The following is a 14,006-nucleotide window of genomic DNA, read 5'->3' as shown; positions in this document are numbered from 1 at the left end:
TACAGTGTTAAATGAGAAACATCAACATTTATACTCTAACTAGTGCAGTGGTTCCCAACCTTGAGGTGGGGACGCACACATTGGATTGTAAGATAAATCGAAGGAGTAAAGAGATGATGAAAAAAGTAGCTCAACATGATGGGAAATATGCTGATTTGTTTCCTTGCTGAGACTTGGATGAGGAGATTGATCACGTGTGGAGTTAGCTTAGCTTAGCATAAATACTGGAAACAGTGGGGAAAAGCTAGCACCTCTAAAACTCACTAGTTATCATACCATATCTTGTGTATAAAACCTGAAATGTAGAAACAGTAACTTGTGGTTTTACATGGATTTATGTGTTGGAAGTAACTTCCTGTCATTCCTGTACATTTCCTAGACAGGCTTGCTGCCTTTATGCTAAACTAAGCTAACTGCCTAGCTTCATATTTATCACACAGACATGTGAGTGATATCGATCTTAACATCTAACTGTTGGCAAGAGAGCAATTAACTTTATTTTCCCAAAATGTTAAACTATTCCCTTAATCATCTCTTGACATCTTATATTTATCAATCTTATTTAACTCTCAGCATGATAAATGTCTTTTTAAATTATTACTTTTAACAGGAGATAAAAGTAGAAAAAAATGTATTTATGTTGCACAATTTTTTATATGTGCTAATTTATACTTCTTTCTTGTGAATTGCTGTGAATTTCCCTCTCAAAATTAAAAAAAAAAAAAATCTAATTTGGGAGGTAGAAATCACTCTGTGGTTGAAGAGCTCCTGTGGTGAAGGGTTGAAAGTAGACAACACTGCGTTTAAAGGTTGGGAACCACTGAAAAAGAAGCAAAAACTAAGCAAAGCCATCGTTGAACTGTACGTACTTTAAGCAGGTAAAGATGTACTGAAACCCTCTCAGCTGATGGCCGAGGAGGAAAGATAGCAGGTAAGTTTTTATTTTTCAGTTTTTTGAAAAGGTTAAGTGCAGCCAGTGTTAATTATTCTTCACCTCCTCCTGCAAATCACACTCGAGCTGATCTTCCTCAGAGGTCCTCTCTCTTCCGCCCTCTATGAAGACGTCTCTCATATTTAACTCTTCCTCTGCTTCTTTTGCGTCTTTGCTGTGACAGTTATTCCTGCGCCCAAGGCCGAGGCAGCTCCCACTGCAGCCGTCTGCGGCAGACTCATTATCACAGAGAATAAAGCCGAGGCAGAAACAGAAACAGAGAGAGAAAGAGAGATTTTGATCCCTTCTTTTCACACATCTGTGTAGTTCAGACGGAGCACAGCCTACAATGTGGCGCGAGTTTTATTTATGTTTTGGTCACAGAGATCGCTGAAGGGGAAAAGCATTCACATGAAGACAAACAAGGGAAAGTCGAGCTAATTCTTAGTATTTAAATGATGTTAGCTGATAGCGAGAGTTTGTAATAGTGATTGTGTTGTATGCAAGACAAGAGATAGTGTTTGTGAAGTATACTTGTTTAGAAACTCTAGTGTGTCCACAGTATCGTATCAGACTCTGATAGAAATCTGCCCAAGATTAGTTATTTTACGACTCAAAATAGTCTCGATTCCTCCTCATCCCCTGACGATTTAAACTAAAATATTCCTTCTGTAGCTATTGTCCGGCCAAGGCAATCAAAAAGTGGAAAAATTACTTTTTAGAAAGTTGGGATTGTTGGTAGTTGTGTTATTAATTTTATTGTAACATAGCAATGTAATGAAGACTGATATTAGACACTTTAAATGAAAGATGAAACCTAAATGTTTATGGTCACTACACTCAGATGAGACAGGGCAGAGATAATGACACGTCTCCATCAGCAGTATTGTTTCCATGAAGTAAAGACACGTCGTTGTTGAATGTTTGTATGGAAAGTCCTCCAAAAAACGAAAAAACCCAAACAATTTCCGATGAGGAGTACTTCAATCAAGAGCAGTTTTTAAAGCTGAACTGAGTGGTCTTTGTGGAAAGTATCTGAAGACAGTTGAGAGTATCTTGATCGCTTTGCTGTCACCGAAAAAGCAAGAATGTATGTGATTGAAACTCTATAAAAGAATTTTAAAGGGACTGTTGAACTTTTAGTTTTTAGCTCTGAGGGTTCGCAGTCGTAGCAACGACTTGCGAGCCTTCAGAGTGTACCAAGCTGAGCTCTTGTATGTATGATTTTTGTGATAAAACTTCATGACGCGATCAGATCCGAATGCTCTGATCAACCTATTACATTGCATTATGTATACAGATACAGTACTATACCATCAATGGAACTTATTTATGTTCACTTTGTTTAGTATCAACACTGTGATTCTATGTATTTCATTCAATTTACTCCACTTCTTTTTACATGATCGTGTCTGGTAAATAAACAATATTGTCTTATTATTATTTGTGGTTAAAAGATGCTTTTTTCCCTTATTGCTGTCCGTTCAGCTACCAAACGGTCTCTGTTAACTTCCAATTTATTCACTATTGTCATTAAATATTTAAAAGCGGATTTGATTTGTTTACAGGTAAAACTCCAGCCATTGTGTATGACTAGCAGGTTTTTATAAAAATGCCTAAATGAAAACAAATTAAAGACACAAAGTGACATAAAGTGAAATACGATACACATACTTGAATTTCCTTTTTATAAATGCACTTACTACATCCAAATTAAATGAAAAAAACCCTGTTAAATTACCATAATTAAGCCTTCAGTGTTCAATAATTGATTTAATTGTTTTTTCCATTTTGACGCTCTTTTCTGTGCTGCATTAAAATAGAGCACAACACAAGTGAGCAACGTTAAGAGAAAGTATTGCTTGTCAATGTCATCCAGCAGAGAGCAGCATAGATATTAAGTACAAATTGCTGTTGTTAGTTTTCATGAGGAGGTGCAGGGTCCTTTTTCTTTTTTAAGATGGAGAAGCACTGTTCATGCCAAAATAAAAAAACAAACAAACCTAAAAAATCAACCGTCCAATCCCAGCTTTAGTGGGTCAGGATCGTATGCGGGGCTTATCGGCACTGACACAGCATGCTTTTCATTTAATTATGATATACAAAAAAAACCCTGTCTTTTAATATGATTTGTTTTTTTAAAGGCTTTTTACATGTTCCGTTGCTTTTTAGCAGCCTGTAATTATCAAAAGCAGAACTTCATTTTTCTTTGTAATGAGGAGCTGACGGAAGAAGAAACGTCATTAATCATATCACCCACAGACATTTTCCTACTACTAGCAAAATTAACTTCCTGTTCACCGTTTAAGTCTATTCTTTTTCATTATTCCACCTTCCTCTACTTTTATGCATTGCAGTCCAATTCAGTGTTGCTAGCTGTACCACAATGCAATTCTCTCCTGTCATTAAATTAACATGGATCTCTCTACTTGAGCCTCGCTGGTCAATTGCTTAATGGGCCAACCAGGTACAAGACCAGGAGCCTGAAGGTTCAAGTGGCCCCTAAAACCTTTCAGTGAAGTAACTATTTGTAAGTTTATTGCGTGGGAGAAGGGCTCAGTCGAAAGGTTCCTGGTGACCTGAGAGGTGTAAGATGCATGTGAGGTCATGTGAGGTGAAGGGTGGTAAAGAGGAGCTTTTGGGTTGTTTGTGCCCTGGGTCCCTTTATTTTATAATCTTTCTGTGTTCATCACAGTCGTGTATCAATATTTCCGTTTGCAGCTGTTACTAAAGACCAAGAAGGAGCTTTAACTGAGCAAACATAACTTACCAAAGCAGACAAAAACACAACCCAAACAGGAAGAGACTGTGGTGAGCTATACCTATTTCATATATGTTGATATATGATATATTCTATAATAATATTGAGTAGGAAAGAAGTTTATTCTTAACTTTGAAATAGTAGTTTGATAAAATAATCTTAATCCAATGACTACAAGCTTTAAATAGGTAGGATTTGTTCGGTTGTCATGGAGACATCTCAGCTCTATATTTAGGTCACGCAATGACATCTCCATGACAACAGAGCTCACTGATGAAGGTGTGAGATGTGGCAAAAAAAATCCCTTGAAAACGCAAATAAGTGGACCTCGAGTTGAGATAATTTATTCAAAATGCCCATTATTAATCATCCAGGAATGATGGAGATGTATTATATTTAATTCTGTGGGTTCTTTTTTTTCATCAACTTGCTTAAGACAATGAAACTGCAACAGCAAGAATGATCCAGTTATTATAAAAAGGTTTAATTTCTAACAATGGTTACACCATCAGAATAAATACACTCAGTCGATTATGTTTTATTTCACTTATATTTTGATTTATTTACAGAAACATGATTGATATGTACCAGAACCTTTATAATGTACCTCAAATACATGAAAAATAACTGGTTTAGTTCAAGTCACATACAAATATCTCAAAGCACTTTACATTCATATTTGGTTCAGGACAGCACAACACGGAAAAACCAAAAACACTAACAAACTTGAATGCTTCATTGTTACCATCATAAACTTCTTTGAGTTTATTTCAGCTATCTTCCATGATGTCAACAACACACAACAACAAACTTCATAATTAAAACAACAAGCTGAGACATATGGAGGAGAATTGTGCTGCTTGCTTCACAGTTCAAGCAAACTGAGGAAAACGTAAAATATCTCAAAGTACTTTACATTCATATTTGGTTTAGGACAGCACAACACGGAAAAACTTGACCAGGTACGTAAAAACAAAACTAAAACACTAACAAACTTGAATGCTTCTTTGTTACCATCATACACTTCTTTGAGTTTATTTCAGCTATCTTCCATGAACACACAACAACAAACTTCATAATTAAAACAACAAGCTGAGACATATGGAGGAGAATTGTACTGCTTGCTTTACAGTTCAAGCAAACCGAGGAAAACGGAAACTACTGTGTTCATATTTCAGCCTCATACTGCTCTCTTGACACCGGTCTGCTTTCTTACAACGCAGAAATGTTTGTTTTCAGCATTAAGTTTCTATCCACAGATTCCCGGAGACCCAAGAATAAAAAAAATAGTTTGACTTCTCAAGACCCTTCGTCCACTGTCAGCTCCTCCAGCTGTTCCTGCACAGCGTCCAGCTGCTCTGTTTGCTTCTCCTGCTGCTGCTCTGACGCTTCCTCTTGTTCACTGGACTCTTTGTTTGTCTCCTCCTCAACTATCTTTGGCTCCTCACGTCCATTCTCCAGGTTCTCTGAGCTCTCAAAACAGCCTGAATCTCTTGGCTCCTTGGCGTCCTCCACAGATCTGTCCTCCTCCTCTGGCTCAGACTCATCTTCAGCTACGCAGGGGTCAGAAACTCACATTTTAAAAAAGAGTGTCTCAACACAACTATTTTTTATTTATTCTAAACTCTGAGAGGTGATTTTATCTTGTTCAGATACTTCAAAAACTTTAAGGCCAGTTTGTGTCAATGATAAACAAAAGTACCAAACCTGTAAATATAAACTGCTCTCTGTTTAGTGTTTACGGTTTTATGATGATTCAGATTATTTATTATATATATAACATTCAAGCTGGTTGACTGCAGCTGTTGGTGGTCAAAGAGCTTTTTACAGCCATAGTAGAGGCTGCTGTAACACAATCATCCTATCATGTGCACTCTGTTGTTTAGAGACTGCTCACATATCTTTATTGAGGATAAATTACTTTAAAAGAACACATTAAATTGTCATCTTTCTTGAATTTGTAATCTATATGTCTTAGAAAAGGTCTTAAATGTATTGCTGGTGAAGAGAGGCATAACTCAAAACTGATTTCAGCTTTGTTTTTCTCTCTCAGGCTGTGTGGTGGTTACTATGAAAAAAGAAAGCAGAACAGCTGTTTGTGGTTTCCTGAGTGTTTTTTTGGGGCAGAATGACACCCCACTTACTCGTAGGATATATGAACCTTTTAAATGTTGCGATGCAGTGATACTGAGTGCAACATCAAACCCTTTACCTTTTACCTTTTATTCAGAATAACTATTTCATATTTCTAAATAGTCCATTTTAAGCTAATAAACTGGAGTCATTATATGTTGCTTTTTGAATAAACTAAACAATCATCCAAACAAAAGAAATATATCAGACTACTGGTAAAAATGGTCCATGATGACTAAGTGAGCATCAGCAGTGATTATTCATAGATTTAAAAACAAGTTTTCTGTATTTGGGATGAGTAGGATCAGTGTTTTCATGTAGGTCAAAGGTCAAACAGCCTTTTCTCAGGCAAAAAAATAGTGTCCCACATGAAAATGTTCTCACTAATAACTAATAACTTTCAGTGGGTCATATTGCAAAGAGTTCAATCTTTTGATCTGGATGGTATCAACAGGAGGGTAAAACTTACCCTCGGCTCCTCTGATTAACATGTTCAGTGTACTGCTGCAGCTAATTTCAATAGGAGTCCATAAACTGTGTCAAGCATATAGCTGTTGCTAGGGGACAAGTGTTAAAATGATGTACAGTGTAATGATTTGTCTGGAGGAGAGACGAGCTTAGGCATCAGGACAAAATATGATTTCTTACAAGTCACTGAGCATAACTATAAAATGTGTGTGTAACGCTGTGCAGCTGAGCCATGAAATGTACCCAATTATGTAGCTGAGGCAGAAAAATTATGATGGTAGCTTAAAGAATTCCCCGAGGACATATTTAACACTGAATCTGACATCTGAGTGGCATAAATGACTCCAAAATGTGTACTTGGATGATCAGCACTGACTAAACTTTATTGTGTTTTCTAAAATTTAGAGAATAATTTCCTTATTGCAAGATGGTGCAGTAGATTATCATCATTATAAAAGATTATTGCAGCTTTATAATGTGTATACTTACAGTCCCTGAGCAGTTCAGTGGCATTCAGGATCTTTGAGCGCTGCTCTTGGTCGGTGATGTTCAGCTCGTTGAGGTGAGACTCCTTCAGCCCTGCAAAGTCCTCCAGGGTCTGGAAACCATGCATGGACAGCAAAGAACTGAGCTCCTAAAACATAAGAACAGAAATGTTACTCAGATTGAGACACAGAGCTGAGATTAAATTTGCAGCATTGTGACAAACAGTGCCAACATCAGCAAGAATTGTCATTTTACCGTCAGACGGATGCTGTCCAGCACCTCCTCCAGACTTTTGGGTTTGAAATTGGATCTGCGGACCTTGCTGCCACGTTTCCGCCTGGATGGGGGGCTCTCGTCAGGCAGGAGGTTGACGTAGATGAACTTAAAGGAGCCCATCTTGTTGTTGAGCTTCCCTGTCCATGTCCCCACAGGAGGCTTCTCGATGATGTGGATGATGTCACCTTTCTGTAAGAGAGATGACGCATGAAGACCAGGCTAAGTGGATAAAGGAGACAGATGAAAGGAGGAACAAAGGAAAATCCTCGAGAGCAAGAATTATTCTATTAATCATTCATTTTAAAATCCTACTCTGCTCAGGATTTTTGTTGCTTTGTTCCTTCAGTCAGATGTTTGAGCTTCATTGTGCTCAATGAGAGCGACAACTGTTTTGACTCTAATCTGTTGAAGACAGAAAGGGTCAAATCTGAATTTAAGGGTTCGGCCTAGGAGCAGGATTTGTAACATCACAACTGGTTTGGAGCCAGTTGTGGTCCAGTACACAATTTTACACATAAACTTGAAGCCTCTGTTTACAGTGAAGTAGGAGATATCTTATGATCAATAATTAAACATTTAAAATAAAGAAAATATATGCATATTCACAGATTTTAGATTTATTTATTTTTAACAGCTAAGTGATTTTTTTGTGGAAAAACCAAATCAAAACGCAAATTCTTAGTCAAATCTGAGCAATATCTTGGTGTAGGAGGGTGAACGTCATGGCTTCTTTTGGAGGAAATGTGGAGGAAATATCTTGTTTGTTTAGGTTAGCTGTGTTTGATTATATATGTATTACAGATATTATGTGTGTATATGGAGAGGTTGTGTGCTGCTATACGTTTTCTCAAATGCCAAAGACAAATTTTTCTCAAGGGAAAAAATAAAGGCTAATTTAATCTAATCTAATATTCATATAATTTAAAACATGCTTGAATGGGATCTTGAACTCTGAGAATAAAGAAATCAACACTATTGCGCTCTATATGTCATAACCATCTCAGTTATCTATTCACTTCATTCTTCCAATTACTGCTTGCAAATTTGAAACAATTACTTGCAATGAAGCAGATTAAAGGAAACAAGAAGTGAAATGTGAATGAGCAAATAGCTGCATGATTAAACATCATTTCACAGACTTTTATCATTGTGTATCGTTGTGTATAATTTGCACTGCAGTCACAGAGTCGGCGCTGAAATTATGTTGTTTTCTCAAACAAGCCGTTGGTAATCTGTGCCTTTAGCAAGAATGATAATCAAAACAACCCTTCTTGTTTCACATGGTTAACAAGATCCCCGGGGACGACTTGACGAGACAACAGAAGAGGCCGAGAGCCAGATTAGAGACATGGAGGAGGACTTACTTGGAGTTTCAGTGACTCCACATCATAAGGGCTAGGAGTGAAGTCAGTGTGGACCACAGCACGGCCACAGAAGGGTCCGTTGTAAGAAACTCCATTCTCCTCCAGTCTCATGCTGTCCCTCTGACTGTATCCACTGTCCAAGCTTTGTCTGTCACTGCCTGAGGTGAGCAGATAAGAAGCAAGGTCAGATTTATTATGTGCCTTCAGATGCTTGCAGGCAAACAGCATACAGTGAGGGAGACTTACTGCCGGAGAGCTGGCGGGTGACGGGGCTGGGCATGGTGTCCCCGGACCCCGTGGAGCACACAGACGTCCTCTGTCCTGCACTCAGGTCCGGGAGCCAGTCAGAGGAGACAGGAGACAACTCCTCACCACTCTCCCCCTGCAGGAACAAAGGAAGAAATAATGACGAGGTTTTCCTAACAGACTCTGGAACTAATAATAACATCAAATGTATTGATCAAAGTGTTGAATTCTTGCACACAGTCAGCACTGAATTTATTAGATACAATTCATTGATCAGTTTGCGAAAATTGTGTTTTTGCTTGAATTATTGAACCAACAGAAGTTATTGCTTTGAGGACGTTACATAAAATGGTTTCCTTATCAATACAGACCTTCAAACATCAACTATAACACACTTTAAAATTATAATGATCAATAATTTGTTGTTTTGTGAGTTCAGAGTGTGAAAGCACCATCTCCTCTTGTTTCATTCTGATTAAACCTTTTCATTTACTCTCTCTTATACATTTCCTTTTAGCTAACATACAAGCTTTAAATTGTTAAAGGATTAAAGTTGTCATTACAATGTAGTTTTTATTTGCCAAAAAGGTTTTAAGGAAAAGACACAGTAATCAAAGACAACCACAGAGTTTGTTTTTTTCATGATTCAACAGAAACACATTTATGTGGTTAGGGGATGCAATTAGTTGTGGTTAAGTTACATACAGAAAAATAATTTATTCATTTTTAACATGTCTGAGAACAGCTCAATGACCTGAGACATAGCCTATATTTGACCAGTGACCAGAGATGTTTCTCAGCTGACGAGTCACACTGAAAGTTTCCCCCTTAAGTCTTACTGTATCTTTTCCTTGTTATTTTTGGAGATTGTAATTATTTTTTAAATTGTTTTACCTCAAGCCTTGTTATATTTTCTCCATGCTACCTTTTATCTCAACTTATAACATGCTGTGAAGCACTGAACCGAGATTCAGGTGCATCAGGGCAAAAGATCAGACCTTAAAAACAAGACAACCGCTCTCCCTGCCTTTTGTTTTTCAAAAGCGCAGTACACACATTTGTCCACTAGATGGAAACAATATTCATCTTTTTGTAACATCCACAGCTCTCTGTTTGAAGTGTGATACATTTTTCCTCAGTTGTCAAGGTGTATTTTTGCCTCAGCACAGTTCAGTTATGTGTCATATTTGCTATCTTAAGTGATTAAATGTATTAACTGTGCTGAGATCGTCATATATCAATCAGGTCCCTATAACTACTGTGTAACTTTATAACGACAGTTTTTACCCCTTCTTCAGCCAGAGCCTTCTGTACCATCTTGGATGTTTTGCGGGTCATGGTACGTGAGATGACGTTACGCCATTTCTTGCCCAGTTTGCTGCCACTTTTTGCTGCTTCCTCTGCTGTTACACCGTCTGCCACCTGAGAGGAGATTTAATAATAATAATTAGCTTTTTGCAAAACATTATCAAAATCAACAGATGTTAGAGGTTCTGAGATTATGAGGTGCAAAGTTTGAAGTAAAGTTTGAATGTCATTTAACTTATCTATGTCATCGACCTAAATTAACCCTCATAATGGCCTCAGCTGCCAGGTCAAAGTCACTTCTCATTTACACACACACGCGCGCGCACACACGCACGCACGCGTGTGCACACACACACACACACACCTGCACTTTACTGTTGCCAGATGTTTGAAAGCACACTTTCAGAAAGCGTTACCAAAAATAACTCCTTTTACAGCCAAACAGTGCTCCGTAATCAAAGCTGATGATGTTTTCAGTATTTTCATGAGGCAGTTAGTCGCAGCAACACTTTCTATTGTTTGAAGACACCGAAGTTGAGGCCTCTGTAATTTGCAGATGAAATGTTATATTTAGAGAGAAGAAAACATTAACCATCATTATCTTGCTGCTACAATCTGGCAGCTAGTGGTTTATTTTATGATAATAACACACTTTGGAAGTGTTTACCAAAGTATTTTTTTGTGGAATTTTGATAAAATACTCATTACTCAAATTATGTTGTCAAACCTGAAATTTTCAAACTTTTCTTGCTCTTGTAGACTGTGGTTGTAACGTTCCCCTTAAAAACTGAGATGTTTGAACGCTGCAAGATTAAGCTTCATAGACTGAAGAAATAACAGTTTAGCTGCAGAATAAAACCAGCAGTAACCACAATGACAAACATACGAATGCCACAGAGGCAGTAAGGGATGACAGTTAACAGTTGAATTTGCAGCCCCAATTTCGATATCTGGGGGGGGGGGGGTCTGACTCCTGGTTAAATGCTTGATGCTTCTGCAACTGTCTGAGGCTCTCTGCTTGACTGGCTCATACCAGAGGACATCCTGTCTACATGCTGCTGTCATCTGGCTATGCAATGCTTTGTCTTTCTTGTCTTACTTCCTCTGTTCTTCTACACTTCTTATTTGTGCTGCAACTTCCACTCACGCCACACAGAAGATTACTGGGAAGTTATCACAGTTTTCAGAATTTTGACGTGTTGATATTTGCACACACATACAGCTGTGTGTCAAATCAGGAAGGACACACTTCTGTAACAGCCATAACTGATTATTTCTACTTTGTGCCCTTTTCTGGATGCAACTTTGAAGCTGGATGAAATTGTTCTCAGCAGGATGAATGAGGAACAATGTCACAAAATACCTTTAGGAACTGCCTCTTTAGGAACTTAAAACACAATAAAGTTTAGGAAATATATAGTTCCACTTTCCAAAACAGTGATGTATTGTGTGTCTAATGTTGTGTGTGTTTGGAAAGAAAAATGAGGGACAGCCCAACTTACAGTCTCTTCCAGGTGAAACTCTTTATCTGACACGACAGGAGAGGTGGGTTTGGGCTTCATGAAATCCTTGAAGCTGCTGGACCTCTGCAGCGTGAGCTGTGAATACATAATGAATACTGTTTATTTACAATTAGGATGAGAAACGGAGCTATAACTAACAATAGCAATAAAACTGTCATCACAAACAGAAAAAACTGAACAAACATGTCAGTTGGTTGGCTGGTGGCTTTTAATGCAACACTGATAACGCTGGTCTCATAGCTGAGCACGTACAACATATTTTTATCTCCACCAATGTGTGAAGTGAATGAATCTGCAGAGTGATTTCTCAGAACTGCTCATGTGTCTGCTCACACACTGCTATCAAAGATAAAGACATGAGGGTACAGTACCTGTTTTTGTTTTTTTTTTTTTTTAATAATGTGCCGACAGTCAATGATGACGAATGATGATAAATGATGAGACAGGAGTTACTATTAATAGTTTGTATTCATAAGACAACATTTAATTACCACAATGAAGAAGTCTGGCTTTTAAACTAATTAAAGAGACAGGAGCAGGAACATTTTAAATGTTAGTGACACTTCACTTTAAGCCCCCTATTTAGCATTTATAATCAGTATATTAACAGCTGTGTAAATGACAATATAGTAAAATACAGTTGTAATAATATTAAATATGTCTTCATAGCAGAAGTTATAATTGTCGACAAATACCTTATTAAACATTTAAGAATGTCCTTATATCTGCTTATAACTGCATTATATGTGTTTAATGTTAAATAATGGTAATGTAATGTACACTTAAATGCTTGTAAACTGCTTAAAGGGGGAATTAAAGTTTCAGCCCACTGCTACAAGAAGGTAAAGTCATCATTTAAGTGTGAACGAATGGCAGATTTGGATAAACAAAAAACAAAGTCTAATGCATGACACACCATTTGCATGAAAAATGAAATTTTTACTCTTTTGCACAATTTGCACATTAAAGAGTTTCTCCTGTGTCTCTGGTGGAAACTCTTTGTCTAATTTTCCATGCAGAAAATACCGCATAATCTTATCGCAGCACATCCTTCTTGATTCTTTGGTGTAACCACAGGAAACGGGCACAGCTTAAGCAACTGCTGGCAGCCAATCATTGCAGACATCCAGTCAGTCTACGTTTGGCCTGAAAAATTAAACCACCAATGCAGTCAAGGGGACAAATAACCTTCATTATGGCTATTAACACTTTGGCAAATGTCTCTTTTTCCTGTCACAGTCTTCCCCCCTTGAAAAAAACCACACAGCCTTCAGTTAAATCAATTCTCTAATATGGCTGAGTGTTGAGGCGTGACAATGTGGCCTCGATCATTGTCGGTGACAATTACATGTTAGGAGATGATTGCCGAGAACAAAGGCAATGAGATGTGTAATGACAAGGCCTGAATTGGACCACACAGGAGGAGAGCTGTGGAAGCAAAAAAGGGCACTGGTGTCAAGCGTAGGAGGATTTCTGTCATGGTGGCAGCTGGAGACGCAGGCACGGCGAAGCCACAATGCCTGCTCTGACTCAAACTACATCTGCAGCAATGATTCACCCGACCAGAATAGAGGAACTTTACTTGTCTAAAAGAGTGCAAAAGATAAGTTGAGGCCAGGGGGGTAGTTAGGTGAAACACAATAAAAATGTTCAGGTTTTAGGCAAACAGATCTCACTGAGCTTTAAGCTTTGTGTGTGTGTGTGTGTGTGTGTGTGTGTGTGTGTGTGTGTGTGTGTGTGTGTGTGTGTGTGTGTGTGTGTGTATGTGTGTGTGTCTCAGTGGTTTTTCTTCAGCTTCACCACAAAGGTTTGCACTACGTTGTGCAGACATCCTGTGTCAGGATGATGTGCAGATAAAGACAGCTTTACGTGACCAAGTTTCACGTAAGTATTAACAGCTTAACACATTACAGTTATAGACGTGATAAGTTTGTATTTTATAAAAACTCAATTTGAGCACAGCCACTTTACTCTCCTCCACCTTCTAAAACAAACCAATATAAAACAATTAAAAAAAAACCCAACAACTCACCTTCTTCTTCTGCACCTGCTCCTTCTCCGAGGCATTTGAAGGCCTACGCCTCAACATCTTTTTCCTCTTCTTCAGTGGTCCTGAAGTCTCTCTGAACAAAAATCCAAGAGAAAGAGAGCCACTTCTGATCGGTGAAGGTTTCTGTCCCTCCGCTGTTACTGCTCTCAGATTGAAGTTTCCCCAATTGAAAAACAGAGGAAGGCAGAGCTGCACTCCGCGTAGTCGAATGAAGTGCAGAAGCTCAAGAGGAAGTCACGTGGCCACACAGAAACTAAAGAGGCAAACCCTGTTTTTGGTGCTTAGGGTTTACACACAGGCTACTGGATGTTGTTGCATGTTTTTCTCAACCTTGTGCACTGTATGTGTGGTCAATGTTGAACTGACACACATGAAACAGTAAGTGAAAATGTTGTTACAACTCATTTTTCACAGTTATTTGAACTGACACACATGAAACAGTTAGTGAAAAATGTTGTTA

The 14,006-nt window shown here is 38.1% G+C and overlaps 1 protein-coding gene across 1 annotated transcript; it reads right to left on the bottom strand.

Annotated features, from left to right (window-relative positions):
• Positions 1-4,220: 4,220 nt before the first annotated feature.
• Positions 4,221-13,715, bottom strand: sash3 (SAM and SH3 domain containing 3). Its single transcript, XM_062426222.1, has 8 exons — positions 13,529-13,715; positions 11,476-11,571; positions 9,953-10,087; positions 8,666-8,801; positions 8,420-8,577; positions 7,035-7,244; positions 6,783-6,927; positions 4,221-5,245 (listed from the first exon to the last, which is right to left on the bottom strand). Exons 1-8 carry the CDS (start codon positions 13,583-13,585, stop codon positions 4,992-4,994), a joined length of 1,191 nt encoding a protein of 396 aa, XP_062282206.1. The 5' UTR covers positions 13,586-13,715; the 3' UTR covers positions 4,221-4,991.
• Between the last annotated feature and the right edge of the window lie 291 nt (positions 13,716-14,006).

Source organism: Scomber scombrus, chromosome 9 (genome assembly GCF_963691925.1).
Source record: "Scomber scombrus chromosome 9, fScoSco1.1, whole genome shotgun sequence".
NCBI classification, from domain to species: Eukaryota; Metazoa; Chordata; class Actinopteri; order Scombriformes; family Scombridae; genus Scomber; species Scomber scombrus.
This window is presented reverse-complemented; position numbering and strand designations above follow the sequence as displayed.

Bases quoted from the DNA above. Each gene is read 5' to 3' on its own strand.
- sash3 (XM_062426222.1), bottom strand. From the start codon at position 13,585: ATGTTGAGGCGTAGGCCTTCAAATGCCTCGGAGAAGGAGCAGGTGCAG. The intron at 11,572-13,528 runs GTGAGTTGTTGG...ATGTATTCACAG, and splicing joins AGCAGGTGCAGAAGAAGAAG to CTCACGCTGCAGAGGTCCAG. The intron at 7,245-8,419 runs GTAAGTCCTCCT...TCTCTCTTACAG, and splicing joins TGGAGTCACTGAAACTCCAA to AAAGGTGACATCATCCACAT.